This window comes from Biomphalaria glabrata, chromosome 1, assembly GCF_947242115.1.
Source record: "Biomphalaria glabrata chromosome 1, xgBioGlab47.1, whole genome shotgun sequence".
NCBI classification, from domain to species: Eukaryota; Metazoa; Mollusca; class Gastropoda; family Planorbidae; genus Biomphalaria; species Biomphalaria glabrata.
The window spans coordinates 27,676,794-27,704,292 of record NC_074711.1 but is presented as its reverse complement, the minus strand read 5'-3'; the positions used below and the strand labels follow the sequence as shown (position 1 = coordinate 27,704,292).

The 27,499-nt window shown below is 35.8% G+C and overlaps 1 protein-coding gene across 4 annotated transcripts; it reads right to left on the bottom strand.

Moving 5' to 3' along the window:
• Positions 1-485: 485 nt before the first annotated feature.
• LOC106070392 (uncharacterized) lies at positions 486-14,714 on the bottom strand. 4 transcript variants are annotated; one of them, XM_056030766.1, is made up of 4 exons: positions 14,625-14,714; positions 4,280-9,546; positions 3,489-3,820; positions 486-2,689 (listed from the first exon to the last, which is right to left on the bottom strand). In XM_056030766.1, the coding sequence occupies exons 2-4, from the start codon at positions 9,520-9,522 to the stop codon at positions 2,148-2,150; spliced, it is 6,117 nt and encodes a 2,038-aa protein (XP_055886741.1). In that variant the 5' UTR covers positions 9,523-9,546; positions 14,625-14,714; the 3' UTR covers positions 486-2,147. The 4 variants fall into 4 exon arrangements, with proteins under 4 accessions (XP_055886741.1, XP_055886735.1, XP_055886748.1 ...); XM_056030760.1 differs by having other exon boundaries at positions 14,549-14,683; XM_056030773.1 differs by having other exon boundaries at positions 14,554-14,656.
• Positions 14,715-27,499: the final 12,785 nt, after the last annotated feature.

The window sequence follows — 27,499 nt, the reverse complement described above, 5'->3', positions numbered from 1 at the left end:
AGGATGTGTTTATAATTGAACCAAAATTGTTTGATACTGCCTCAATTTGTTCAAATTTGGCCAGTGGTGAAAACTTGTCAACTTTGAAATGTAAAAATCTGTAAAAACAAATTGTTGAACAAATGTGTAATTTCTAGTCATGTTATTGATTTTTTCTCCAGTGAGTGCAAGCAAATAATAAAACCACAAGTAGAACTAGTTAAAGCTGTTGCATTGTTTGTTTGAATGCTAACAATTTTAAATTCCTTTTATTAATACTGACATGCCACACCACAGTTCATGAGCTGCCTTTAGGCACTCAGGAAACACAACTTAAGTTCTCATGTCAGGATTCAACCTTGGTCACCATTATAGGTAAGCAAGCTCTCTATGCCAACTAGCCACACATACTACAGTGAAGTTTATTTTAATGCAGAGTGAAATTTTCAACCATTATCTTAAACATACTCCTATGTCAATGCTAAAACACAGTGCAACACAAGAGATCCAGCTAATTTTTTAAATCACACTGAGCATTTCAGCAAACATTTACATAACTGTCAAATAATATTTGAAAACATTAGTTTCTATTTTTAATCAATTTATTAACTATGAAATAAAAAATGTTCAATTAAAGTGAATGATCAGAAGAAAAAACATAAAGACAGGATAAATATTACTATTCTAACAAATCTAGAGATCACTACTCAAAGTTGAGACTTATCATCAAACTCTTATTTGAGTGAGGGCTTGATAGGTTCAAATCCTCTCTTGCAAATGTGCATGTATGTCACAATTCAGAATTTGTGGCTTCTCTGAACTGTCCACTGTTATAGACTTCAGAATTTTTAAATTTAACAATGAAGCAGTTTTTAATTTCATTTTGTTTTTACTGGCCTTTTATAGACTAAAAGGAGTTTTGTTTTGATTATCAAAATGTGCAAGTTGCTAACTTATCTTATTAGAATAAAAGAAAAAGGTATGGGAATTTGGAAAATGAAAATGTAGGACAACAATTGTTTCTTAATGTTGTCCTTATTCTGACAGAAATAAAGTTAATATTCCTGTAATTGTTCCAAGTTTAATACTGACATACAAATATGAATATCACAATAGGTATAAAAGACAAACTGGCAATAATTAGCAAGCATTTTTATTTCAATACTTACAGCCAGTGTAAAAAAAAATGTATTGAAAAAATATATTGCATTTCTCGGAAAATAAAACAAATGAGAAATTATTGGAATACAACTGATAAACTTAAGCTTTGAACAAAGTTTTTGAATGATTATGTTCTTGAAGAAAAAGTCCAACAATATTGCAATGATTTAATGTTTATAAGGAAGTGACATCCAGTGAAACATGAAGCAATTACAAAACTGATATTTATGGATTTAATTAAACTTAAACATCTTTAACTACTATTACAAGTAATAACTAATGCAGCACCTTGGAGTTAAAAAAATAAATACAGAAGTAACAGTTGTTCATTGTAGTGTTTAATTGCTCTGCACTAGTCCAATAAACTTTGAATCAGTCACTCTTACAAATATAAATTAAGGTATCAAATAAAAATGATGAGAAAAAGGCAAGCTGTTAGCGATGCTTTAGAGCCAATGAACACATTCTGTATGAATAAAGCAATCATAAATACAAATTGAATAAAAAATGGATGTTTATGTCTTTAAAGCTTTTTAGTTCATAAATACAAATTGAATTAAATAAATGGATGTTTATGTCTTCAAAGCTTATTTCATAAATACAAATTGAATAAAAAAAAAAAGAATGTCTTTAAAGCTTTTTACAGCATTTTTTGTATTACCGGGTAATAGAAACATGTAAAAACTTAAAATACTGAGAGAAAAACATTAGGCATTTAACTATCACAATAGTCATTATGTTTACAAAATAAGTGCTTGGAAATCTTTGGCTTTCAGTGGATTTCATGATTTTAATAACAGTCTCTTTTTTTTTAAAGAAAAAAAAAGTTAAAAATGACTACACTTTGCAGAAATTACTAATGCCTCTCATTACCATAGACACTGGAGGGCTAACAGAGCAAAGTCAGGCATAAAGATAGCAGTTTCACAGATGATGTTCAATTTAGAATAAAAAATTTAGAAGTTGAACAAAAACACCACCATAGTAGACATGTTCCGCTTTGAATTTTAGTAGATTGTTTTGACTTCAAAATATTTATTATTTCTATGTTGAAGAATATTAGCACAGACATTTTCCCCTTCAACATTCAAAACTTTAATCCCATTTTCAAGAAGTAGATTTCTGAGATGATTCCGCTGTCTGCTGTCCAGACAATTGACCAATGTTACTTTGGGCTCTAAATTAACCAAGACTGGTCTCAGAAATGTAGATTTACTCTTTTCATTTCGATTGATATACTGAACATTTTCAACATCCTGGTGAACCATTTGAATATGCTTCTTTATGCCTGGCCTAGTGTGACTGTCAAAGTCACAAAGTGAACAGATGTACTGCCTTTCTGTCATGTGTTTGCCTGTGTGTTCCCCTAAATCAATTTGGCTGCTTGCCACATAGCCACAGAAGTGGCAAATGAGTAGACCAGCTGTTGAGATCAGAACAGTAGTGTGCTTGTGCCATCCATGTTTACCCAGGTGAAGCCGAAAAGCAAACTGGTTGCTGAGACGATCATTGCATACAGGGCAGCAGTAGGTTGTGGAGGCTGACTTTGCTGCAAGAAGAGTTAATCACAACTTCAAGGGATTAGTACAGTTCGACTCGGCAATCATGCTTCTTAGATAACTAAAATAAAAAGCAAATAAAACAATAAAACAAAATGTTGATATCCTGTAAGACTAATAGAAACTGTGTGAACAAAGAAATAGTTTATGAAAACTTGCCAGAATCTCTCAATGTGGTTTAGAGAAACCACCAGAGAAAAAAAAACGTTATAAGAGATACCATGTTTTCAAATAAAAACCATATAAACAAAGAACAAATAATTATAATAAAGATAGCAACAAAAAGCAAAAAAAAATTGAAGTCTATTGCCCCCCCCCCCCTTAAAAAAAAGCCTGAATTATCCAACTTCCTTACTTGGTTAAAAAAAAAAAATGAACAGAATTACAGACATAGTAGAAATGGTCACAAACTTGAGAGACTAGCATTATCACATCAAATTGTTTTCTATACACACACAGATAAACTAAATGTGTGAACTTTTTTGGAAATGTAAACTTTAAAAATCTAAGAATTTGGTTTAATACTGATCTGTATTTGACATAGAATATAAATACTTCAATTCTTTGCTTATCAGGCACATTGTTTGAGTAAACATTATCTAATAGTAACAAAATTAGAGCTAAATTTCAGTTGAACAAAGTTATATTCTGTTTCTGCTTATTTAATAAAGTCACCTTTATGAGATAGTAATAATTTTTTAAAAAGTTATAATAGGCAACATACAATAGTAATGAAGCTCATAATTAAAATAATCAGATGCTAAAAAGAAAAAAATGGTATGAGCTAACCTCTGAAAATGCCAGAAATGTCTTTTGGAATGAAGTATTTAGAAGTCATAGTCTCAAGATTATTCTGTTCCACCTCACATTCAGTTGTACATTTTTCTACTGTAATAGTCTGCTGTAATGGTACAGCTTTTTCGGTGACTATCTGAGGTGTATCGTTCTGAAGTATGTTATTTTTATTGAGATCTTCCAAAGGAAAATCATCTTTCTTAACAATGTCTCTTGCGTTTTGGCAATCCATTATCTCCCTGTTAGCAGGCTTAAACACATTGAGAGAAAAAACCTTCAATTCCATTTTATCATGAACTACTTGTGTGTGTTTCTCAACCACCGCTCTGTTTCAAAAGTAAGAGAAAAAGGCACACAAAGTCATATTATCAACAGAGAAATGAATATCAGTATATCAAATGGCAAGATGTTCCTGCCCATTCTATATCTAATGTTATATATATATATACATATTATTAAAGATGACAAAATTAATGTTTTAGTTTCCATTAAACTTAATTCATAATTGTATTTAGAGTTGCAAGCTTCCCAATTTATCTTTTTTTTTTGTTGGTTTAATTACTTTTTAATTTATTATATATATATATATAACTGATGTACATTTTTGTTTGCTTTAAGAACATTCTTAACTTTTCATAATTCCCCAAATCAACATATTTTACCTATTTTAAAATTAATATTAAAAATGACTCAAATCAGCACCATTTTATATTTTTTGTTTTTACCAGTTTAATGTAGCTTATTTCATTAGAATACTATAAACAATGTCAAAATGTTTAACAAACCTTGTTTCTTGTCGAAATCTACAATAATAACACAGATGTATAGCAGCTGGAAGTGGGCTTCCTAGCTTTTTGGCAACAACGTCTCCACAGATTGAGTATACATGGTGGAACCTGCGGTCATTAAACTTGACAATTTTATTAGGATGAAGCCATCTGTAGTGGTCAACTATATCTGCTATAGATTTCTTGTAATCAGCACAAACAATACATTTAAAAGGAAATTCTTTCAGACTTACAAAGTTTTTCCTTTTCAAGCCACGTTTTTTTGAAAGTAAATCAGTTGGGTTTTTTTCCAGCCCAACTAAGTTGTGATTATTAGATATCTTTGGTTGTTGGATGGAAAAATTGTCTATAGGTTCAGTTTCAGAACCACACACATTAATTTTTTTGGTGAGTAATTCAGTTTTATTTTGTTTTTCATTCTTGGATGAATAAGCTCTTACATTTTGTGTATATTTAGTCACTAATGATGTAGAATTACTTGTGTATATTTCTTTAGAAAGTAAGTCTGTTTTATCTTGTTTTGTTTCTGCTGGAATGTATTTATCTGGCATCTTGGGTGATGTGACATTCATGTTTTTACCATATTCCTTTGTAGTTATTGAAGGACCACCATCCAATGTTGTATTTTGTAGTACGCTACATTCTGGTTGGTCAAATGCTGATTCATTTGGTTCTTTATCACTAGATACAGCTCTTTCAATATGTGGGTTAGAATCAATCAGCGTGAAATACTCACTTAAAGAAATTCTGTCCCTTGTTTTAATTTTTCTACCTCTATGTAAAAAGTTTATATGGCGATGAAAATCGTCTTTCTCAAAAAATACAGCTACACAATAACCACAAGGTAGAACTGAGTGTTCAGTCTTTAGATGATGAACCATTGTGGATTCTTCCCATTTACAATTGTAAGGACATTTATTGCATTGGTATCTATTGATTGATGAACTAGGATGTTTAGCAGATGTAGGTGATGAAGTGGCTCCACTATCTTTGCAAGAGTGATTGGTTAAAATGGGTGCATTTATGTTAATGAGATTATCAGTGGGCAATGTACAGCTTGAAGAATCAGATTTTGTCTTTTTAATGCATGTTAAAGTATCTTCAATTGCAGAAATCAATTTTCTTTTAACAGGAACTTCAGATACTTTGTTCAGAAACTGACTGTCTTTAAATATGTTATCATTTTCTACTTGTCTACAGTTTTTTACAAGAGTTTCATTACTTTCACATAAAGTTTGCTTTGGATCTGTCAACTGAGGTTTTGTACACTGTACTGAATCTGTTTCCCCTACTTCCATTGAGAGTTTATTTTCTTTTACATTTGATAGTTTTGCAGCCCTTAGTGTTACAGTAATATCTTCAGAAGGCTTTAATACTGCTGTTACATTTTCAGATAATTTTGACCTCACAGAGGCATCCTCAGTGGCCCTCAACTGTGCAGTAGTATTTTCAGTGGAACTATCGACTTCTGAGCTGAACATTCTTGACTCTGAAGCAATATTAACATCAAAAGATACATTTTGTTTTTTTGCACTTTTGATGTGTACGTTACTGACAGGTTTAAACTTGGCACACAAATCTGCAAAATTGTCTGTATTCACCGTACTTGTTTGTAAAGTCTGCTTCAGTCCAGAGATATTCACCATGAGCTTGATTAAGAGATTGCTATTGTCTGTTGGATGCTCTTTTTTTATGTGTCTGACTAAAAAACAAGCATTTTCACCTTGATAAGAGCAATATGGGCAATGAACAACACCCAGTTTTCCAATGCAATGAAACAAATGACTGTGAAGTCTTTTTAGGATAGTAAACTTTTGCTTGCATTGTTTGCATATGCTCATATGTCCATCTATATCATACAGTGGTCTTAATAAAATATCGGTTTGTTGATCTCCACATATTTCTGACAACCTTCGCATAGAAGCTTCATTTTTAACTGAATTCCCTTTACTAAAGGAGTCTGTATCTGCAACTCTGGATTCTGAAGCTGAAACCACTAAAGAATCAATTGAAGTTTTGCTAGAAGTAGTGCCAGGAGAGGCAAGAGAAGTGTTATTGTCTAACATAGTATGGCTGTCATCAGTGTGTAACACATCTTCTTCTGAAGTTGTACTTTCATCACATGACATTGTAACAATATTGTTCAGTTCTTTGGCGACTGTTTCCTCAGTCACATTAATGTGAGGTGGTGTTTCACTCCTTGTTGAAGGCTGAGGAATGGGTAGAACTAACACTATTGACGAGTCTTCTTCATTGGCAGGTCTGACCATAGCACCAGTACCTGAATCAACTGTTTGAATGTTTACAGTACTTTCTGATAGTGTGATTCTTTCAGGTGGTTCTACCATCATACTCACTGTAGATTGCTGGACGGGTTGATCCATGATGGCTGCTATAGAATGACTTTGTTTCTCTGGGTGTTCTATGATAGTTGTTAAACAATGACTCTGTCTATCTGTACTTGTAAATCTTTTGAAACGTGCTCTCTGAGCAGGTAAATTAGAAACTGAAAAATTATTATTTTGCTTAATTGCATCACATAAAAGTTTCCTATTTATGCAATACAATCTTGGTGCTGTTGGGTGCTCTTTAGACCTATGTTTTTGCCATGAATCAGCATCTAAAAAGTAGCTTCTACAGTGCTTGCAACTGACCACCTTTAGCAAAAATTTCACACAGTGATCTTTAAATTCTGGAACAGAACTGAATTCCGCAAGACAAACATTACACACAAATCTAAGCTGAGTATAGTCACAATGTTTTAATTGCTCCTCAAAACTCCCTATAATACTGTTTAAGTCTTTAGCATCAATAGTGTGTAAACATCGGTTGTTTTCTATGATAGACCCAGAGAAAATGTGAGCATCATCACTACCTATGTGCTCTCCAAGATGATCTAGTAAGGCACTGCTTGATGTCCCTAAGAAGCCACAATAGATACAAGGGAAATGTGTCTCAGTTCCATGAATTTCTTCACTATGATATAATAAATCTACTGGACGAATACATGTGTAGGAGCAATTCTGGAAGCCACACTGATAGTAAGACTTTAAGTCTGTGCTTGCTGTCATATTTGGAAATGTTCCTAAGCTGTCTGTTGCAGAGATGTTCACAAGACTATGATTATCAATCTGCGTAATGGGAGCAGTAGCAACAGACGTCAAGTCACATGTATTAGCAGCATTGCTAGTTTCACTAGCATTTAAACTTTCCTTTGTAGCTTCCTGCTTTAATTCACCAAGTGATAAGCTTAATTGAGTGAACAAAAAGTCTTTATTTTCATCTTTACTTTCACTGGAGCAAATATCATGAGATTGTAAGTGAGATACTGTGTTAATGGATGAGACTGAAACATCACATGTTGAAGAAACAAGCTCAAGACTGATAGACCCTGCTTCATTATCAAATGAACCATTCACAGCATTGTAGATCACCTGTTTTACTGAGTCAGACATAGTGTCTAGTGATTTTCTGTAAAGAGATCTTAAAACATTTTTTAGATGTTTACACTTGAGAGAAAATCCATCAGGGCAGCAAGAAAAATTATCTTTGTGTGAGTGATACTGCCAGATATGCCTGAAGAATAAGTTGTAGTCAGAGCACCATTTCATCTTACACTTTAAGCACAAATAATAGCCTTTGACTATATATAAATCTCGGCTTTCCGGACAAGAAGAAAAGGATGAAGAGCTTATTTCCCATGAATTTAATTGATTGATTAAACTCTTGTTTGTTTGGAATGGTACAATACTAACTTCTTTCTGTAACTCTGAGTTGACAACAGATGTAGAGTATTGATTTATTGCTATATTTGAAATAGAAGGAACACATTCTTGCACTGAGACTGAATCTTGCAAGCTAACAGGAATATGTTGCTCAGTAACATTAAGAACTGTTTGATCCGGCCTGTGCCATGAAGATGTTTCAGGTGAATTCATCCCAAAAGAACAAGGACCACTGAAATATGATTGTGCTGACATCATCTGGTGAGATGATTTTCCATTGATATTTGTGTTAGTATTCATTTCTGCAGCAGGGGGAACTAATATTGCAGTGTTGACATAACTGCTTACTGCTGCAGCAGGAGGAACTAATGGTGCAGTGTTGACATTACTGTTTACTGCTGCAGCAGGAGGAACTAACTGTGTAGTGTTGACATAACTGTTTACTGCTGCAGCAGGAGGAACTAATGGTGTAGTGTTGACATTACTGTTTACTGCTGCAGCAGGAGGAACTAACGGTGTTGTGTTGACATAACTGTTCATCACTGCAACAGAAGAAACTACTGGTTCATCATTGACAAAACTGTTCACCACAGGAGGAACTAATGGCATAAAGGCATTAGGATGCTGCATCACTGGTGGATAGATAACTCCATTATGCAAGTCTAAATGATTGGAAAATTCTGAACTATAATTATCATGTTTGGTACTAGATTGGCCAGCATTAGAACTAGCATAAATTTTTACAACAGCTGATGATACATTGTTATCAGTAGAAACTGATAAAGTATTCACTTGTGCATGTATCACTGCTGATTTTCGTTTGCAAGTAATAGCAGACTTGGACACAGGAGCTTGAGAAGAAGCATTTACTTGTGTTATGTTAGGTTGTTGTAAAGGATCTAAAATGTGTTGAACAGGAAAGGTAGTTGTACTTGGCCCATGTCTGGCATTTAATACAGAGCTTTCTAACACACTGGGAGATATTGTTGATGGAGATTGAAGCTGAGTTGCATTTTTAGAAAAACTGCTAGAGGTCATAGGCATTAAATGAGATCTAAAGCTCAGATTTAATGGCATATAATATTCTCTCTGATCATGATTTAGTTTTGCTTTGGCTATTAGCTCCCTGGTCTGTGGAGAGATATTTAATTGAAATGCTGCTGTAGGTTCCTCAAGACAGGCAGCCTGACAATGGTGTAGAAATTTGGTCTGTGAGTCACAAGCAACTTTACAATATTTACAGGTATAAGGCTTTAGAGAGACATGATTCTGAAGGTGCTCTTGAAAATTTACTTCAGGTACATCTGAATCACATACAGAGCAGCTGAATACACAAGACTTTTTCTTATATAAAATTGAAGCTTTACTTCTGACTTGAACAACAGGCTTACAGTTGTGTGCATGGAAGAGGCCAGCTTCTGAAGTTTTTAAATTGCACCTAGGACAGTGCAAAACACCAAACTTTTTCCAATCTGTAGAAAAAATAGATTCTGTTTGCTCAGTCATTTTGACCATACTGCCTTCACCAAGTCATCCAAACTTAAAAAAAAAAAAAAAAAAGAGTAGAAAATGTAAAAACAATGTTATTACATGATTCATGTGTAAAAAAAACAACTAACCACTTATTTAGTTTCTTTAGTGATGGAATGAACAATTAAACTAGTTTTGGGAACCACACTTAATGAAGATGACTTTGAATGAGTTAATGAAATTTTAACCCTAACTAACATTACAATGAATTACTATTCTATGAGTAAGACTAAACTATTAAAATATATTGCTATTCATTCTAAATGATGATAAGATGGAATTTTTATTTTTGTATGTTGGGAGGGGGAGAAAGGGAAACGCACTCAAGTCATGGCTGTGAGCAATTGTTTAAAACCATTTTTTTTTTGTCATAGCCAATGGTGTATTTGAACCCAGAATAATGGATTATCCATTAGCTGACACAGTTTAAATACCAGTATTATACTAGAGTCCTAAAGTATTGCATGGTTCATTTTTATTAGATTTATAGTCAAATAGATTTTCTACATTGATAATGTTCTAGTCTAGGTTAAGGATTAGGGCAGTTTTTCTCAACTTTCACCAGTGGCGCCCTCCCCACCCTAAATGAGCAAACTTTCATTTTTAAATGCATTTATAAGAAAAAGTGAATGACCTGAATTCAAACTCGAATTCTCAAGCCAAAACGGTAACCACTCTGCTTGCGAAGAGCGTATGAACATAGGAAAATTGTATAGCTATCTATCTTTTCTATTTCATGTTTGTGTTCACTAAGCCTCATACGATGACCTAATAGGAGAAAAAATTCAGTGTATACCACCACTTCAGTCAAATACAATTTCTTTCCCTTGTTTGAGGTAGCAAACAAAATAATTATTACCAATAGTTAATTAACAAATTGGTTAATTTTTTTAATTGATTCTTTTTTTGTCAGGTGTCACAAATCAATACTGTTACCTAATTCTAATTCTTTTCAGAAATGGGGGTCAAGTCAAAGAAGTAGCAGAACAAACACATGTTAATTATAGTCATCCAATCAGGGAAAGAGGTCAGAAAAAAAAAAAAGTCTCATACATCAGTTTCTAGAAGATCATAGATAATAAAATATTTAGAATAGAAGTTTCTATGATTCTGGAAAGTATGGTTTTAAAAAGTATAAATTGGGGGAAAGCAAGTTAGTCAGGGTCCTTGCATTGTAACTGTCCTGGCGTTGTAATGAGATCTTAAACAGTTACAGGTCCACTAGTTGAAGTTAAAAGTTGTATTAGTAGAACATTGAATATTAACAAGGATATTTATGTCAAGTTGTTGAAACAAAAATCTATGTATTGTATGAATTATAAGAGAAAAAAATAATAATGAAAAAAAAACACAGAAGTTTTTTCAAGCTTTATATATATATATATCCAGCAAGTGATTCTGTTTGTGCCATTAATATAAAAAAATAAGAAAGGTATTGAAAGAATACTAAATGTTACATCATTAATAAATATTGGCACAAAAGAAACAGAAACCATCACATCAGGTTAAATAATTGTGCTAATTTTCAGCTTGATCTGAGATTGGGTGTGGAAGAAATAATGTGTACAAACTTTTTACCAGACAGACAGAGTAAGTTGATATAAGCTTTGTAAAAAGGCGTATAACATAACACAATTTTTCAGTATTTCTTTGTATATAAAAATTTACAATATGTTTAGAATACAAATTTAATGATAGCACAGCACACAGACATATACCAGGCCATTAAAACAGTACTAATACACTACCACCATAGCAAGAGCAATATTGAGGGGCGGGGAGGAGGAAATTATTGATCGACCAAAGCTATGATCAAGGTGTGAATTTAGCCACAAAACTGAGCATGCTAGATGTGGAGTTAAACTAAAAAAAAAAAAAAGAAATACAGGTAACTGTTGTATCTAATGGCCTGGGTTTGACATCAGTTATAAGCAGAGAAGGGAGATAAGAAGAGTGAGAAAGTGACAACGACCTGTCTCTTGAGCTGGTGTAAAAAGAAAATGATATAACGAACGATGTTTTAAGGTTATGATTTTTTTAATACAATCTCTATGCTGAGTTCAATTACCAAGTTGTTTGATAGGGGGACAGTGCCCACCTCTGGTAACTGGAGTAAATTCACCCTCTTGGGGTATTCTGAAAAAGGCTTATGTTGCATGAACCTCTGACTCTTCCTGGCCTGACTCAGCATGCTCAACTGGTGCAGAGCTCTGCTGGTGGGAGTTTGGGGGAAGTGCTGAGCTCTACCAGTGTCAGGGTTTTGAGTTTATGCTGGAATTGACACCCTGGAGACTAGTGAAGGGCATAGTCTTTGTCAAATAGCAGGCTCTAAACTAGTGGTATCAAAAAAGGCCTCTTGCCCCACTCCACTTTCGTTAGTAAAACCCTACCAATCAGTCTATGACTATTTCATATGGCCATATATAATGTCTAGACTATTTTTAATGCTTGGTCTAAGGAGCAACCCAAATCCTACCCCATCCCTAGGAGAAACCCATTCTATATCCTAACAAAATTAAAAGAAAACCAGGTCTGAACACATCCTAAAAGCCTCCACTAGCCAGGTGAAGGGCAATAGGCCTAACATTGAAAAATGTGCTACTAATCACCTCACAACCTCAGAAAAAAAAAGGGCTACCATTCTGCCAACACAAAAACGTTAATTTTTTTTCCCCAAAACAAAAACACCCAAAAGTACACAAGCACCAGGATGAATTAATTGAACACATACAGCTGGGAAAGTGATTGCTCTTCAGGCTAACTTTGCTGCAATGATAAATCTAATTTCCAAATCTGATCCTAAAACTTTTAAAGAACTTCAATGTGATGCCAAAGGACTTATTCCTAAGACACTTGATATAACGAAATTGCTTCACAAAGAGTGTGAAGATGTAGTCCTAATACAAGAATGCCTGATTAGTGATAAAAGAAATGTCTCAATACCTGAGTACTCTGTTTTCTGCTGCCCCCGAGGGACTGTTGAGGCCTAGTTACATTGGTGGCTGGTCCCCATAAAAGTGATCATAGGATTAGGGGAGGATAGACACTTTTAATTGGAAATTAGGAAAAACTTAAGCTACAGTAGACCTTCAAAGACATCAATGTCTATGATTCACTAAAACAAGAACTGGCTTTAGATGTCAGAGAACCAATTATGATAGACAATATTCTAGCTGGAGATCTTAATGCCACACTTGAAGGGTTAGGAAACTGGCATCCCTGAAGTAGGGATATCGCCGTATTTAGCAGTCCGATCACAGGTCTACCAGTGCAAAATTTATGGTTCTAGGACAACTCTAGAACAGCTTGATAAAAACAGTCCCAAGAACTAAGGTTTTTCTGTGAAACTTTGAGGACAAGCCCAGTAAATGTTGCTAAAATAATGGCAAAACTTTAGGAGGAATTAGTCTTTACTAGCTTGCATTGAACAATACAAAAGATGATGTATATCTGCCAGCTGGAAAACAAGTAGATCAATATAGATGCAGAAAATGTATCCAGATGAAGTCTTGTTATGAATCATACCACTAGGCAGCCTTTCCACCAACAGGCAAACGCTTTCACTGCTTTCCCTTATGGGCCACCTATTTCTGGATATTTCCAGGACTTTTTGGTATATTTTGCAATTTCAGCAGATTTCAAGGACCTCCTTTTAAATCGACAGGGGGCCGCGGGAAATCTGTTATAAGTTATAAAATGGTTTAATTTAATAATTTATAAACCTAAAATTAGCGCGGGTCCTATAAAAGTGCGGGTCCCACTGCGGTCGCATAGTTTGCAGTGGCCTAAGGTCGGCCCTGTAAAATAGCGGCGTACGCTAAGCCGCCAGTCGACAAGTCATTTATAATACATCTCTATCTCTCTATCTATGGCATTTTATGTCAGAGTCTAGAGAGACTAGATCTATCTTCTCCCTTTGCAACTTGTTGTGTGACTAAAGAGACCTTCTTCTTCGTTCTCATTGTTATGTTGGAGTGTTCAGATGACTAGACCAATACATGAGCTGAACTGCGCAGTGGTTTCCAAATCAGGGAGCTCTCCCTATAGTTTTCTTTCTATTGGGGTGTTTTGGGGCCAGTGTCTTATACAGGCCTCTTCGTAAAGAGATCTGTAATCACCAGGTGCAATTGTACTTTCACCCTTCTTTCTACTACTGTTGTGCAATCCGGGACCCTTTTTAAGCTGTCTCTCCATGTGGACATTTTTTGGAAGATCTATCTAGTCACAATCCAGTGCCACTTTAGTGTTAGCTGTTAGTGTCGATTTTGAAGAGCTTCATGTAGCATTTGCATACATCAGTATACCTTAGAAGTGGACGACCAGCAGTTCTCCTGCATTCTATTTTAGAATTATAATCAATGCACTTCAAGTCAAGTAACCATTCATTATTAATTATTCATTAAGGCATTATGATTAAGGCCAACAATTGGAATTTCAATTTGTTGACCATTTAAAAGATTTTGGTTATCTTGGTTCCATTATTATATTATTTTCTACTGGATAATCATAACTTTAATTTTAAAGTATGATAAAGTCTTAAACCATGGCATCAACAACAGGCATAGACTCATTTAATTATTATTATAAATTATACATAAATATATATCTAGATTTAGTTACTAGATCTAGTATGATATATTATTATATAGTATTATATTATTATATAATTATAGAATCTAATATAGATCTAATCTAGATCTAGACTAGAATAGCCAAGGCTCAAGGCGAGTCAAAGCAATGACTTGATTAGTTGATTTGATAAGTGATAAGTTCAAAGTTAGAAAGTTGATTGAATGAGCCTTTTTTGAGGAAGTGAAACTGAAGTCTTAAAGTTAAGTGAAACATCATCATGGCCAAACATGTAACATCATAAATATAAATATAAAATAAATCATAATCATAGATCTACATGGTCAACCTACTCATGGAGTCATGGCAGGAAAAAAAAAAAGCTAAATAGTGTATATGCATAATCTATCTTAATTCTTATCTTATAAAATACAGACGTTACTTTACACCAGTAGTCTAGAGCGATTCAAGTAAATATAAGTAGACTATAGAACTATAGGTCTAGTCTAGAATTTTACTTTATTTAATTTTAGTAGATCCAACATTTTTTCCGTTTCCTTTGTGTTTGCGCATGTGACTACACGTAATAAAACCAATGAAAATTAATGTCAAAGGTTAAAGGTAGTGCTTCCAGAAGTGGTACAATAGTGTCCCTTTACAATATATGCATAGACGATCTCTCCCCCAGGCGGGGGGCGGACGAATTTTGTAAAGAAATTATACAATTCGCATACGAATTTGTTAGTTATGTTTATAATATATGTTAAACTAATTATTTATATTTTCAACCTATTTTTAGATTATTTCGCCCCCCTCTCTAGTATATGTTGGCCGATTTAATGGGATTGGGAGGTGGTTATGGCATCAATCCCGCTCCCCCCCCCCCCAACCATAAACTTTCGAGTAGGGGCGGTCCAATTTATTTGTAGAAATCACAGCTTGCTAACGGAATCAATTAAATATCTATATAATTAAAACTTGTTATTGATATTTTAACCGATCTTTAGGCCTATATTACGTCGTTCCCCTGTTAACCAATTGGGTTTGGGGGGGGGGGGGGAGGTGAATACATCTAATGCCCTTCTAACCTAAACCCTTTGAGTGGTGGGGGGGGGGGGGGGGGGCGGTCCAACTTTTATTTAGAAATCACAGTTTTGTGAACAAAATTAGTTGAATTACTGTATAATTTTTATATTATGTGGCTACACTTCTGGTATCAGCCGATTCGGTGAGGTGGGGGGGGGGGTGCAATTGCTTCTACTGCCCTCCCCACTCTAGCCACTGGCGGATCCAGGGGGGGGGCGGTAGGGGCGATCGCCCCCCCCCCCACTCGGCCGACCCCCCCCCGAAGGGGGGGCGGACGAACTTTAGTATAGGATTCACACAATTTGTATACGAATTTATTACTTATGTTAAAAATATATACTAATTATTTATATTTCAACCTATTTTTAGATTATTTCGCCCCCCCCCCTCTAGTATGTTGGCCGATTTGGTGGGGTCGGGAGGGGGCGATGGTATCAATCCCGCCCCCCCTCCCCTTAATATTCGAGTGGGGGGGCGGTCCAATTTATTGGTAGAAATCACAGCCTGCTAACAAAATCAATTAAATATCTATATCCTTGTAACTTGTTATTGATATTTTAACCAATCTTTATATTATGTCGTTCCCTGTTTACCGATTGGTGGGGGGAGGGGACGAATACCTCTTCTGCCCTTCCCACCTAAACCCTTTGAGTGGGGGGGGGGGGCGGTCCGTTTTTATTGAGAAATCATAGTTTGTGAACAAAATTAGTTGAATTAATATATAAATTTTATATTATGTCGCTCCCTTTCTGGTATTTTGGCCGATTCGGTGGGGTGAGGGGGGTGGCGATTGCATGTACTGCACTCCCCACTCTAGCCCTCTGAGTGCTGGGGGGGGGGCGGTCCTATTTTTGTGGAGAATCATAGTTTGTGAATAAAATTCGTTGAATATCTATATAATATAAACTACGTATTGATATGTGACCCATTGTAAATATGTCGTACCACACTCTAATCTCAAATTGTATCATTAGAAAATTTAAATGAAAAAGGGTTGTACCAGGTGGGAGGGGCGATACATGCAATCGCATTTCCCCCATCGGACAAATCAATACTTTTTCTTTTTGTATTATAGTTAAGAAATTACAAAATTAAAAAAATCTGTCACTAATATAATTTATATATACTATAAATTAAATTCTTATATCGAGTCGCCCCATACCTATTCTTTAATGCCAAATGCAATCTTTAGAAGAAATTAGTAAAGGAGCGAGGATTAATCGTTTTCACTCTACCGCCATTCCCATTTCCAGACAGAGTTTTTGTAATTTCACATGAAGTTATCATAAGTATTTTAAGAAAGACTTTGCATTGGAAAAGTTAGAATTCAAACGAAATTTTTCACTATAAGAGTCATGATTGAGATGAGTTCTAGACTCAAATAACATTTTCATAGTCGCCTTTTCCCAACCTTTACTCAATCTGATATTTTTCTAGCTAAATAAATTTGAGACTATAACTCACATATTATGCTAGAGTTTTCTTGAATACTATTTATCGAATAAGTTTTTTTTCGGCGGCGATCCTCAAAGCAAAAATCTAAATACGTGGGGTATCCTATCTTTTCAAGGAACAAATCGGTTTTATTTGCAATGTATTATGGGTCTATAAATTCAAATTAGAATATTTTTCAAGTACAACATTATTCGAAAGGTCGTTTTTTAATAGTATGAATAATGAGCTTCAGGTCAGGAGAATGCGTTTCTGCAGTGAAGAATGCAAGAAAACGCTTTTGGCGTCGGGGCTTCGCCCCGAACTCCATTTATGAGTAATGAGTTGTAGATGTCAGGAGAATACGTTTCTGCAGAGAAGAAAGCAAGAAAACGCTTTTGGCGTCGGGGCTTCGCCCCGAACTTCATTTATGGGTAATGAGTTGTAGATGTCAGGAGAATGCGTTTCTGCAATGAAGAATGCAAGAAAACGCTTTTGGCGTCGGGGCTTCGCCCCGAACTCCATTGTGAAGAATGAGCTGTACTTGTCAGGAGAATGCGTATCTGCAGTCAAAAAGCAAGAAAACGCTTATGGCGTCGGGCCGAACTCCATTGATGAATAATGAGCTGTACTTGTCAGGAGAATGCGTTTCTGCAGTGAAAAAAGCAAGAAAACGCTTATGGCGTCGGGGCTTCGCCCCGAACTTCACCAGAGAACCTTATAGCGCTGCCCCAGTTGTTTTGGTTTTCGCCGAAGGTTGAGAAATGCTGCTTTTTTTATTCTCATATTTATATATATATATATATATATATATATATATATATATATATATATATATATATGTGTGTGTGTGTGTGTGTGTGCGTGTGTGTGTGCGTGTGTGTGTGTGTGTGCGCGCGCGCGCGCGCGCTGTATGCACGTTTATGCGTAGGGTTAGGGTTTACTGGGCGTTAGGGTTAGGGTTTGGAAAAAAATCGCCCCCCCCACTCCAAAGTTCTGGATCCGCTAGTGACTCTAGCAGTCTGAATTTTGGGGGGGGGGGGTTCCTATTTTCATTGGAAAATCATAGTTTGTGAACAAAATTAGTTGAATATCTATATAATATAAACTTCATATTGATGTTTTAACCCTTTTGTATATTATGTCGCAGACACACTCTTACCTCAAATTTTATCATTAGTAAATATAAAATGAAAAAGGGTTGTACCAGGTGGAAGGGGCGATACATGCAATCACCTTCCGCCCATCGGACAAACCAATACTTTTTTCTTTTTGTATTTTAGTTAAGAAATTACTAAATTAAAAAAAATATCACTAATATAATTTATAGTACCTGGTGACCGAGCCTTGCTCTCATGAATAATTTGTTAAGGAAGGATATATGCCCGAAGTTATTTTACAGGTCCACTAGTTGAAGTTAAAAGTTGTATTAGTAGAACATTGAATATTAACAAGGATATTTATGTCAAGTTGTTGAAACAAAAATCTATGTATTGTATGAATTATAAGAGAAAAAAATAATAATGAAAAAAAAACACAGAAGTTTTTTCAAGCTTTATATATATATATATCCAGCAAGTGATTCTGTTTGTGCCATTAATATAAAAAAATAAGAAAGGTATTGAAAGAATACTAAATGTTACATCATTAATAAATATTGGCACAAAAGAAACAGAAACCATCACATCAGGTTAAATAATTGTGCTAATTTTCAGCTTGATCTGAGATTGGGTGTGGAAGAAATAATGTGTACAAACTTTTTACCAGACAGACAGAGTAAGTTGATATAAGCTTTGTAAAAAGGCGTATAACATAACACAATTTTTCAGTATTTCTTTGTATATAAAAATTTACAATATGTTTAGAATACAAATTTAATGATAGCACAGCACACAGACATATACCAGGCCATTAAAACAGTACTAATACACTACCACCATAGCAAGAGCAATATTGAGGGGCGGGGAGGAGGAAATTATTGATCGACCAAAGCTATGATCAAGGTGTGAATTTAGCCACAAAACTGAGCATGCTAGATGTGGAGTTAAACTAAAAAAAAAAAAAAGAAATACAGGTAACTGTTGTATCTAATGGCCTGGGTTTGACATCAGTTATAAGCAGAGAAGGGAGATAAGAAGAGTGAGAAAGTGACAACGACCTGTCTCTTGAGCTGGTGTAAAAAGAAAATGATATAACGAACGATGTTTTAAGGTTATGATTTTTTTAATACAATCTCTATGCTGAGTTCAATTACCAAGTTGTTTGATAGGGGGACAGTGCCCACCTCTGGTAACTGGAGTAAATTCACCCTCTTGGGGTATTCTGAAAAAGGCTTATGTTGCATGAACCTCTGACTCTTCCTGGCCTGACTCAGCATGCTCAACTGGTGCAGAGCTCTGCTGGTGGGAGTTTGGGGGAAGTGCTGAGCTCTACCAGTGTCAGGGTTTTGAGTTTATGCTGGAATTGACACCCTGGAGACTAGTGAAGGGCATAGTCTTTGTCAAATAGCAGGCTCTAAACTAGTGGTATCAAAAAAGGCCTCTTGCCCCACTCCACTTTCGTTAGTAAAACCCTACCAATCAGTCTATGACTATTTCATATGGCCATATATAATGTCTAGACTATTTTTAATGCTTGGTCTAAGGAGCAACCCAAATCCTACCCCATCCCTAGGAGAAACCCATTCTATATCCTAACAAAATTAAAAGAAAACCAGGTCTGAACACATCCTAAAAGCCTCCACTAGCCAGGTGAAGGGCAATAGGCCTAACATTGAAAAATGTGCTACTAATCACCTCACAACCTCAGAAAAAAAAAGGGCTACCATTCTGCCAACACAAAAACGTTAATTTTTTTTCCCCAAAACAAAAACACCCAAAAGTACACAAGCACCAGGATGAATTAATTGAACACATACAGCTGGGAAAGTGATTGCTCTTCAGGCTAACTTTGCTGCAATGATAAATCTAATTTCCAAATCTGATCCTAAAACTTTTAAAGAACTTCAATGTGATGCCAAAGGACTTATTCCTAAGACACTTGATATAACGAAATTGCTTCACAAAGAGTGTGAAGATGTAGTCCTAATACAAGAATGCCTGATTAGTGATAAAAGAAATGTCTCAATACCTGAGTACTCTGTTTTCTGCTGCCCCCGAGGGACTGTTGAGGCCTAGTTACATTGGTGGCTGGTCCCCATAAAAGTGATCATAGGATTAGGGGAGGATAGACACTTTTAATTGGAAATTAGGAAAAACTTAAGCTACAGTAGACCTTCAAAGACATCAATGTCTATGATTCACTAAAACAAGAACTGGCTTTAGATGTCAGAGAACCAATTATGATAGACAATATTCTAGCTGGAGATCTTAATGCCACACTTGAAGGGTTAGGAAACTGGCATCCCTGAAGTAGGGATATCGCCGTATTTAGCAGTCCGATCACAGGTCTACCAGTGCAAAATTTATGGTTCTAGGACAACTCTAGAACAGCTTGATAAAAACAGTCCCAAGAACTAAGGTTTTTCTGTGAAACTTTGAGGACAAGCCCAGTAAATGTTGCTAAAATAATGGCAAAACTTTAGGAGGAATTAGTCTTTACTAGCTTGCATTGAACAATACAAAAGATGATGTATATCTGCCAGCTGGAAAACAAGTAGATCAATATAGATGCAGAAAATGTATCCAGATGAAGTCTTGTTATGAATCATACCACTAGGCAGCCTTTCCACCAACAGGCAAACGCTTTCACTGCTTTCCCTTATGGGCCACCTATTTCTGGATATTTCCAGGACTTTTTGGTATATTTTGCAATTTCAGCAGATTTCAAGGACCTCCTTTTAAATCGACAGGGGGCCGCGGGAAATCTGTTATAAGTTATAAAATGGTTTAATTTAATAATTTATAAACCTAAAATTAGCGCGGGTCCTATAAAAGTGCGGGTCCCACTGCGGTCGCATAGTTTGCAGTGGCCTAAGGTCGGCCCTGTAAAATAGCGGCGTACGCTAAGCCGCCAGTCGACAAGTCATTTATAATACATCTCTATCTCTCTATCTATGGCATTTTATGTCAGAGTCTAGAGAGACTAGATCTATCTTCTCCCTTTGCAACTTGTTGTGTGACTAAAGAGACCTTCTTCTTCGTTCTCATTGTTATGTTGGAGTGTTCAGATGACTAGACCAATACATGAGCTGAACTGCGCAGTGGTTTCCAAATCAGGGAGCTCTCCCTATAGTTTTCTTTCTATTGGGGTGTTTTGGGGCCAGTGTCTTATACAGGCCTCTTCGTAAAGAGATCTGTAATCACCAGGTGCAATTGTACTTTCACCCTTCTTTCTACTACTGTTGTGCAATCCGGGACCCTTTTTAAGCTGTCTCTCCATGTGGACATTTTTTGGAAGATCTATCTAGTCACAATCCAGTGCCACTTTAGTGTTAGCTGTTAGTGTCGATTTTGAAGAGCTTCATGTAGCATTTGCATACATCAGTATACCTTAGAAGTGGACGACCAGCAGTTCTCCTGCATTCTATTTTAGAATTATAATCAATGCACTTCAAGTCAAGTAACCATTCATTATTAATTATTCATTAAGGCATTATGATTAAGGCCAACAATTGGAATTTCAATTTGTTGACCATTTAAAAGATTTTGGTTATCTTGGTTCCATTATTATATTATTTTCTACTGGATAATCATAACTTTAATTTTAAAGTATGATAAAGTCTTAAACCATGGCATCAACAACAGGCATAGACTCATTTAATTATTATTATAAATTATACATAAATATATATCTAGATTTAGTTACTAGATCTAGTATGATATATTATTATATAGTATTATATTATTATATAATTATAGAATCTAATATAGATCTAATCTAGATCTAGACTAGAATAGCCAAGGCTCAAGGCGAGTCAAAGCAATGACTTGATTAGTTGATTTGATAAGTGATAAGTTCAAAGTTAGAAAGTTGATTGAATGAGCCTTTTTTGAGGAAGTGAAACTGAAGTCTTAAAGTTAAGTGAAACATCATCATGGCCAAACATGTAACATCATAAATATAAATATAAAATAAATCATAATCATAGATCTACATGGTCAACCTACTCATGGAGTCATGGCAGGAAAAAAAAAAAGCTAAATAGTGTATATGCATAATCTATCTTAATTCTTATCTTATAAAATACAGACGTTACTTTACACCAGTAGTCTAGAGCGATTCAAGTAAATATAAGTAGACTATAGAACTATAGGTCTAGTCTAGAATTTTACTTTATTTAATTTTAGTAGATCCAACATTTTTTCCGTTTCCTTTGTGTTTGCGCATGTGACTACACGTAATAAAACCAATGAAAATTAATGTCAAAGGTTAAAGGTAGTGCTTCCAGAAGTGGTACAATAGTGTCCCTTTACAATATATGCATAGACGATCTCTCCCCCAGGCGGGGGGCGGACGAATTTTGTAAAGAAATTATACAATTCGCATACGAATTTGTTAGTTATGTTTATAATATATGTTAAACTAATTATTTATATTTTCAACCTATTTTTAGATTATTTCGCCCCCCTCTCTAGTATATGTTGGCCGATTTAATGGGATTGGGAGGTGGTTATGGCATCAATCCCGCTCCCCCCCCCCCAACCATAAACTTTCGAGTAGGGGCGGTCCAATTTATTTGTAGAAATCACAGCTTGCTAACGGAATCAATTAAATATCTATATAATTAAAACTTGTTATTGATATTTTAACCGATCTTTAGGCCTATATTACGTCGTTCCCCTGTTAACCAATTGGGTTTGGGGGGGGGGGGGAGGTGAATACATCTAATGCCCTTCTAACCTAAACCCTTTGAGTGGTGGGGGGGGGGCGGTCCAACTTTTATTTAGAAATCACAGTTTTGTGAACAAAATTAGTTGAATTACTGTATAATTTTTATATTATGTGGCTACACTTCTGGTATCAGCCGATTCGGTGAGGTGGGGGGGGGGTGCAATTGCTTCTACTGCCCTCCCCACTCTAGCCACTGGCGGATCCAGGGGGGGGGGCGGTAGGGGCGATCGCCCCACCCCCCACTCGGCCGACCCCCCCCCGAAGGGGGGGCGGACGAACTTTAGTATAGGATTCACACAATTTGTATACGAATTTATTACTTATGTTAAAAATATATACTAATTATTTATATTTCAACCTATTTTTAGATTATTTCGCCCCCCCCCTCTAGTATGTTGGCCGATTTGGTGGGGTCGGGAGGGGGCGATGGTATCAATCCCGCCCCCCCTCCCCTTAATATTCGAGTGGGGGGGCGGTCCAATTTATTGGTAGAAATCACAGCCTGCTAACAAAATCAATTAAATATCTATATCCTTGTAACTTGTTATTGATATTTTAACCAATCTTTATATTATGTCGTTCCCTGTTTACCGATTGGTGGGGGGAGGGGACGAATACCTCTTCTGCCCTTCCCACCTAAACCCTTTGAGTGGGGGGGGGGGCGGTCCGTTTTTATTGAGAAATCATAGTTTGTGAACAAAATTAGTTGAATTAATATATAAATTTTATATTATGTCGCTCCCTTTCTGGTATTTTGGCCGATTCGGTGGGGTGAGGGGGGTGGCGATTGCATGTACTGCACTCCCCACTCTAGCCCTCTGAGTGCTGGGGGGGGGGCGGTCCTATTTTTGTGGAGAATCATAGTTTGTGAATAAAATTCGTTGAATATCTATATAATATAAACTACGTATTGATATGTGACCCATTGTAAATATGTCGTACCACACTCTAATCTCAAATTGTATCATTAGAAAATTTAAATGAAAAAGGGTTGTACCAGGTGGGAGGGGCGATACATGCAATCGCATTTCCCCCATCGGACAAATCAATACTTTTTCTTTTTGTATTATAGTTAAGAAATTACAAAATTAAAAAAATCTGTCACTAATATAATTTATATATACTATAAATTAAATTCTTATATCGAGTCGCCCCATACCTATTCTTTAATGCCAAATGCAATCTTTAGAAGAAATTAGTAAAGGAGCGAGGATTAATCGTTTTCACTCTACCGCCATTCCCATTTCCAGACAGAGTTTTTGTAATTTCACATGAAGTTATCATAAGTATTTTAAGAAAGACTTTGCATTGGAAAAGTTAGAATTCAAACGAAATTTTTCACTATAAGAGTCATGATTGAGATGAGTTCTAGACTCAAATAACATTTTCATAGTCGCCTTTTCCCAACCTTTACTCAATCTGATATTTTTCTAGCTAAATAAATTTGAGACTATAACTCACATATTATGCTAGAGTTTTCTTGAATACTATTTATCGAATAAGTTTTTTTTCGGCGGCGATCCTCAAAGCAAAAATCTAAATACGTGGGGTATCCTATCTTTTCAAGGAACAAATCGGTTTTATTTGCAATGTATTATGGGTCTATAAATTCAAATTAGAATATTTTTCAAGTACAACATTATTCGAAAGGTCGTTTTTTAATAGTATGAATAATGAGCTTCAGGTCAGGAGAATGCGTTTCTGCAGTGAAGAATGCAAGAAAACGCTTTTGGCGTCGGGGCTTCGCCCCGAACTCCATTTATGAGTAATGAGTTGTAGATGTCAGGAGAATACGTTTCTGCAGAGAAGAAAGCAAGAAAACGCTTTTGGCGTCGGGGCTTCGCCCCGAACTTCATTTATGGGTAATGAGTTGTAGATGTCAGGAGAATGCGTTTCTGCAATGAAGAATGCAAGAAAACGCTTTTGGCGTCGGGGCTTCGCCCCGAACTCCATTGTGAAGAATGAGCTGTACTTGTCAGGAGAATGCGTATCTGCAGTCAAAAAGCAAGAAAACGCTTATGGCGTCGGGCCGAACTCCATTGATGAATAATGAGCTGTACTTGTCAGGAGAATGCGTTTCTGCAGTGAAAAAAGCAAGAAAACGCTTATGGCGTCGGGGCTTCGCCCCGAACTTCACCAGAGAACCTTATAGCGCTGCCCCAGTTGTTTTGGTTTTCGCCGAAGGTTGAGAAATGCTGCTTTTTTTATTCTCATATTTATATATATATATATATATATATATATATATATATATATATATATATATATATATATATATATATATATATATGTGTGTGTGTGTGTGTGTGTGCGTGTGTGTGTGCGTGTGTGTGTGTGTGTGCGCGCGCGCGCGCGCTGTATGCACGTTTATGCGTAGGGTTAGGGTTTACTGGGCGTTAGGGTTAGGGTTTGGAAAAAAATCGCCCCCCCCACTCCAAAGTTCTGGATCCGCTAGTGACTCTAGCAGTCTGAATTTTGGGGGGGGGGGGGTTCCTATTTTCATTGGAAAATCATAGTTTGTGAACAAAATTAGTTGAATATCTATATAATATAAACTTCATATTGATGTTTTAACCCTTTTGTATATTATGTCGCAGACACACTCTTACCTCAAATTTTATCATTAGTAAATATAAAATGAAAAAGGGTTGTACCAGGTGGAAGGGGCGATACATGCAATCACCTTCCGCCCATCGGACAAACCAATACTTTTTTCTTTTTGTATTTTAGTTAAGAAATTACTAAATTTAAAAAAATATCACTAATATAATTTATAGTACCTGGTGACCGAGCCTTGCTCTCATGAATAATTTGTTAAGGAAGGATATATGCCCGAAGTTATTTTGGGAATATTTTTGTAATTACGAAAAGTCCTCCTACTGTCTAGACCAGTGATGCCCAAAATACGGCCCGCGGGCCAGATCCGGCCCGCGACGTGGGTCCATCCGGCCCGCCGAAATGTTGGCACAAAGTGTTGAAAATCCCCCATCCAAAAAAATGTTGACTTATGTATCTTTTACCTACGTTTAGGCCTTCAATTTTTCTTTAATTAATTGGTACCATGACCTTTAATACTTGTACGCTTATTAAATGTAGGCCTAGAATCTACCAGAAAAAGTTAACAGACCTTTACTTTTGTGGAACATGATAATAACCAACATATTTGATTTGTAAACAAAATGCGTCTGTTTTAAGAAGAAAAACATGAAAACCGAGTTAGAAAACAAATATGGCGACAATCTTGATTTAAGCCGCGAATAAAAGATAGTTTAACTACGCCTACAGATTGGAGGATCGATGGGAATATTTACTCAAAAGAGAAAATAGAAAATGAGTCTTTGTAAAGCTCGTGAAAAAAAAAGATAAGTTCAAATATCCAATTCATTAATGTTAGTACTAGATCCAATGGTTTCAAATCAAATATTTTCAAATTCAAGTCAATTTCATTTCGTTACTTTTTCGTTCATGTGGCCCACGATACGAGTGTCGGAAATTAAAATGGCCCGCAGGGCGAACTAGGTTGAGCATCACTGGTCTAGACAAACCATAACTCACGTCGTGTCGTTTTACATTGCATCTTTTGCGTAAAACTATTGAGCTATTATTGGCTTGGAAGAAGGTCTTTGCTGTGTAACTTCTAAAATGGTTACGTTCTAACATTTGATATTGCAATTAGTATATTCATTATGGCTTTAGTTCGAAACATCAAGTGATGCAGAATCTCTACGTTATAGGGTAAAACGTGCACCTTGTAACAAAGTAAAATAGCGCATTTTTTTCCTTAGAGACTTAAAAACATCGCGTTAGTATTCCAAAGAAGTGTTATTGTGGGGCATCTCTGTTACGCTGACCACCTTTCAGCTCATTAAAAAAAGTGCCCTGCCCAGCGTGACTGACGGACTGTAAGAAGTTCATACCATTTCGCAAGAATATCGCTGTTTTTTTTTTGTGCGGCCTTGCCACAGTATGTCTATGATGATGTGCAATTATCTTTGGTGAAGGTGTTCAAGAAGTCTTAGTTGCTTTCTATAAAGTACTCATGTCTCAGATCCACAAATTAGGGTTGAGATAGCCACTATTTGGTAGACACTGATTTTTGTAGACAGGCGGAGCGATTTATTTCACGACATTCTCGCTTGGAGGCTTGATCACATATCAACCTCCCTTTAAAGCAAAGCGTCATTTGATACTATGCTTCCCAGATATGTGAAGTTAACTATCACGTTAAGGGATGTCTATGCGAGGTGATCTTTGGCTGAGCAGGTTTTATAGGGTGACCTCTGTAACATAACATCTGGAACATGATTTCCCCGAACTTTCATAAGCCCAGCGCTAATTCTAGGTGTAAATCATTAAATTAAACCATTATAACTTATAATAGGGTTCCCGTGGTCTCCTTGTTTTTAAGGAGCTCCTGGAAATCTCCTGAAACTCATAAAAATGTCCTTAAAATAGACAAAATTGTCATTTTGGGGTGTCAATCAATATGGTAAACGCCAGTCCTACGCGTGATATAAACAAAACGGCATCGTCAGCTTTCATTTAATAAAAATGTAATGCAAATGTAATGCAAATACGGATTTATTTTCTAATCAAAATCTTTATTTTCACTTATTATCCTTATCCCTACCCTTACTGGTCCGCTCGTAATCCATTTGACATAGGGCCCCGCAAATGTTAGGGCCGGCCCTGGTTGTGCAAGTAAGGCATAGATAAGCTGTGTTATGACCATTTCCTATGTTTTGGTATGGGACAGTAGACTTCGAAGCTTAAACACATTGCAATAATTCACCAGCAAAATAATAACAAAGTAAAAGCTACCTACGGGTGTACGCAATTAAAGTGTAAACAATTTATAAAGCCTTTAAAACACAATAACTAATCATACATAAAGTTATCTAATTTCATTATTTTTTTCCATAGTTTCATAATGGATCAATGTACAATACGATGGTGCGCAAATGTTTGATTACGCCAATTGAATCATTAAAACTTTTTCTTGTTTGCGAAGAAGTGTCTTAATTAGTGTACTGCTGTGAGCCTA